The sequence below is a fragment of the Condylura cristata genome, unplaced genomic scaffold (genome assembly GCF_000260355.1).
Source record: "Condylura cristata isolate star-nosed mole 26May11 unplaced genomic scaffold, ConCri1.0 scaffold00006, whole genome shotgun sequence".
Classification (NCBI taxonomy): domain Eukaryota; kingdom Metazoa; phylum Chordata; class Mammalia; order Eulipotyphla; family Talpidae; genus Condylura; species Condylura cristata.
The window spans coordinates 63575152-63576577 of NW_004567107.1; the positions used below are offsets into that span (position 1 = coordinate 63575152).

Below are 1426 nucleotides of genomic sequence, written 5' to 3' on the forward strand. Positions count from 1 at the left end.
CCGTTAACACTTTAATATAAAGCCAGCAACACTTTACTTTGCTATAACCATTTTTTAAAGTACCTCTAGCTCCTGATATGGAACTTAAACAGTTCCATATTATATGCTGTCCATAATGAGTAATAGCTTATGTTGTCTTACTCAAACATTATTCCTATTTTACCTTTTTCATCTGCAGTTTATCATTCTTGCCATAGTGAAGAGAAGTGCCCACCTTGTACATTCCTAACTCAGAAATGGTGCATGGGCAAACATGAGGTAAGTTTTCTCCCTCAAGTGTTCATTGTTTTGCCTAATGTTTGTCTCAGTGTTTCTAAAAATAAGTATACTTCAAGAAACAGGTTTGCTATTGCCATTTCTGTGTGTCTTATTATTTATTTTTGTGTAGAAGAACTGGTGGGAAAGGGGATAGGCCAAGTTGTGGGAGCAGGGTTGAAAGAATTTACCAAAGACAGAATGGGGAGAACAGGCAGATCTGTTGAAATACACTACTAAGGGAAGGGACAGGCAAGACGGAAGAGGTCTGCTGTGCATGTGGGTTAGCTGGGGATTGCTGAGACTTAACCCTTTAAGCCACCAAGGAGGCCCTCTCTCTCTTTAAATTAAAGTGTAGCTTGCATAAAATAAAATTTACTCTTTTAAGCATAGAGGTTACTGAATTTTGACAGAAGCATTTATGTACTTAATGTAACCACCACTACCAAAATCAAAATAGAGAACATTCATTTGTGATTCTCTATAGCACCATGCCTTATCTTCAGACCCTGTTTGTTCTAGTAGTAGTTTTATCTTTTCCAGTCTGCCACAGCTGTTTTGCTGTCATTTTAAATCTGGTTATAGTTAAATGAAATTCAGTCAATTGACTTTGAGACAACTTTTAGGTTAATCAGTGTTGGAAAAGCTTGTTAGCTAAGAAAAAGTGTTACATTCAGAGAATCCCAAGAATGAAAGTAGGATTTCCACCAGCTACATCTGTTCCATCGCTCTACCCCCTGGAAACTTCCCATCATGACCAGTGGGCCAAATTACCTTCTCAAATCTCCTGCACCTCCATATTGTTGTTAACATAGGGAATCTTACCGTATTTTTAGCCTCTAAACTGTATTTGGCACTGTGGACTATAGGTCATTTAAAGCACTGTGAATTTTTTTCTTAATTGTAGACAACTAAGAAATTACTGTTTTGTCACACAGAAAAAACCTTTAGTATTCTGGTGTTTAGACTTCCAGACATGTGTGAGACATACGTTTGCTTACTCTGACTATGATTACACTCTGAGGACCTCCCTGGTGGCCTACGGGTTAAGTCTCAGTGCTGTCACCACTACAGCCAAGTTTGATCCCCAGCCAAGGAACTGACCCACACATGGCATAGTCAGCGTCTTCTGTCTCATCCATTTCAGCAGTGTATTTCAGTCATTCTGCCT

The 1426-nt window shown here is 38.8% G+C and overlaps 1 protein-coding gene across 2 annotated transcripts in view; it reads left to right on the forward strand.

The window, feature by feature from the left end:
• Nucleotides 1-1426, forward strand: part of NFX1 (nuclear transcription factor, X-box binding 1) — a 55967-nt gene that overhangs the window by 41019 nt on the left and 13522 nt on the right. For both annotated transcript variants that reach the window (XM_004677722.2, XM_004677721.2), the window contains exon 15: nt 179-258. In XM_004677722.2, the coding sequence (XP_004677779.2) occupies nt 179-258 (80 nt within the window). The remainder of the gene's footprint in view (nt 1-178; nt 259-1426) is intronic.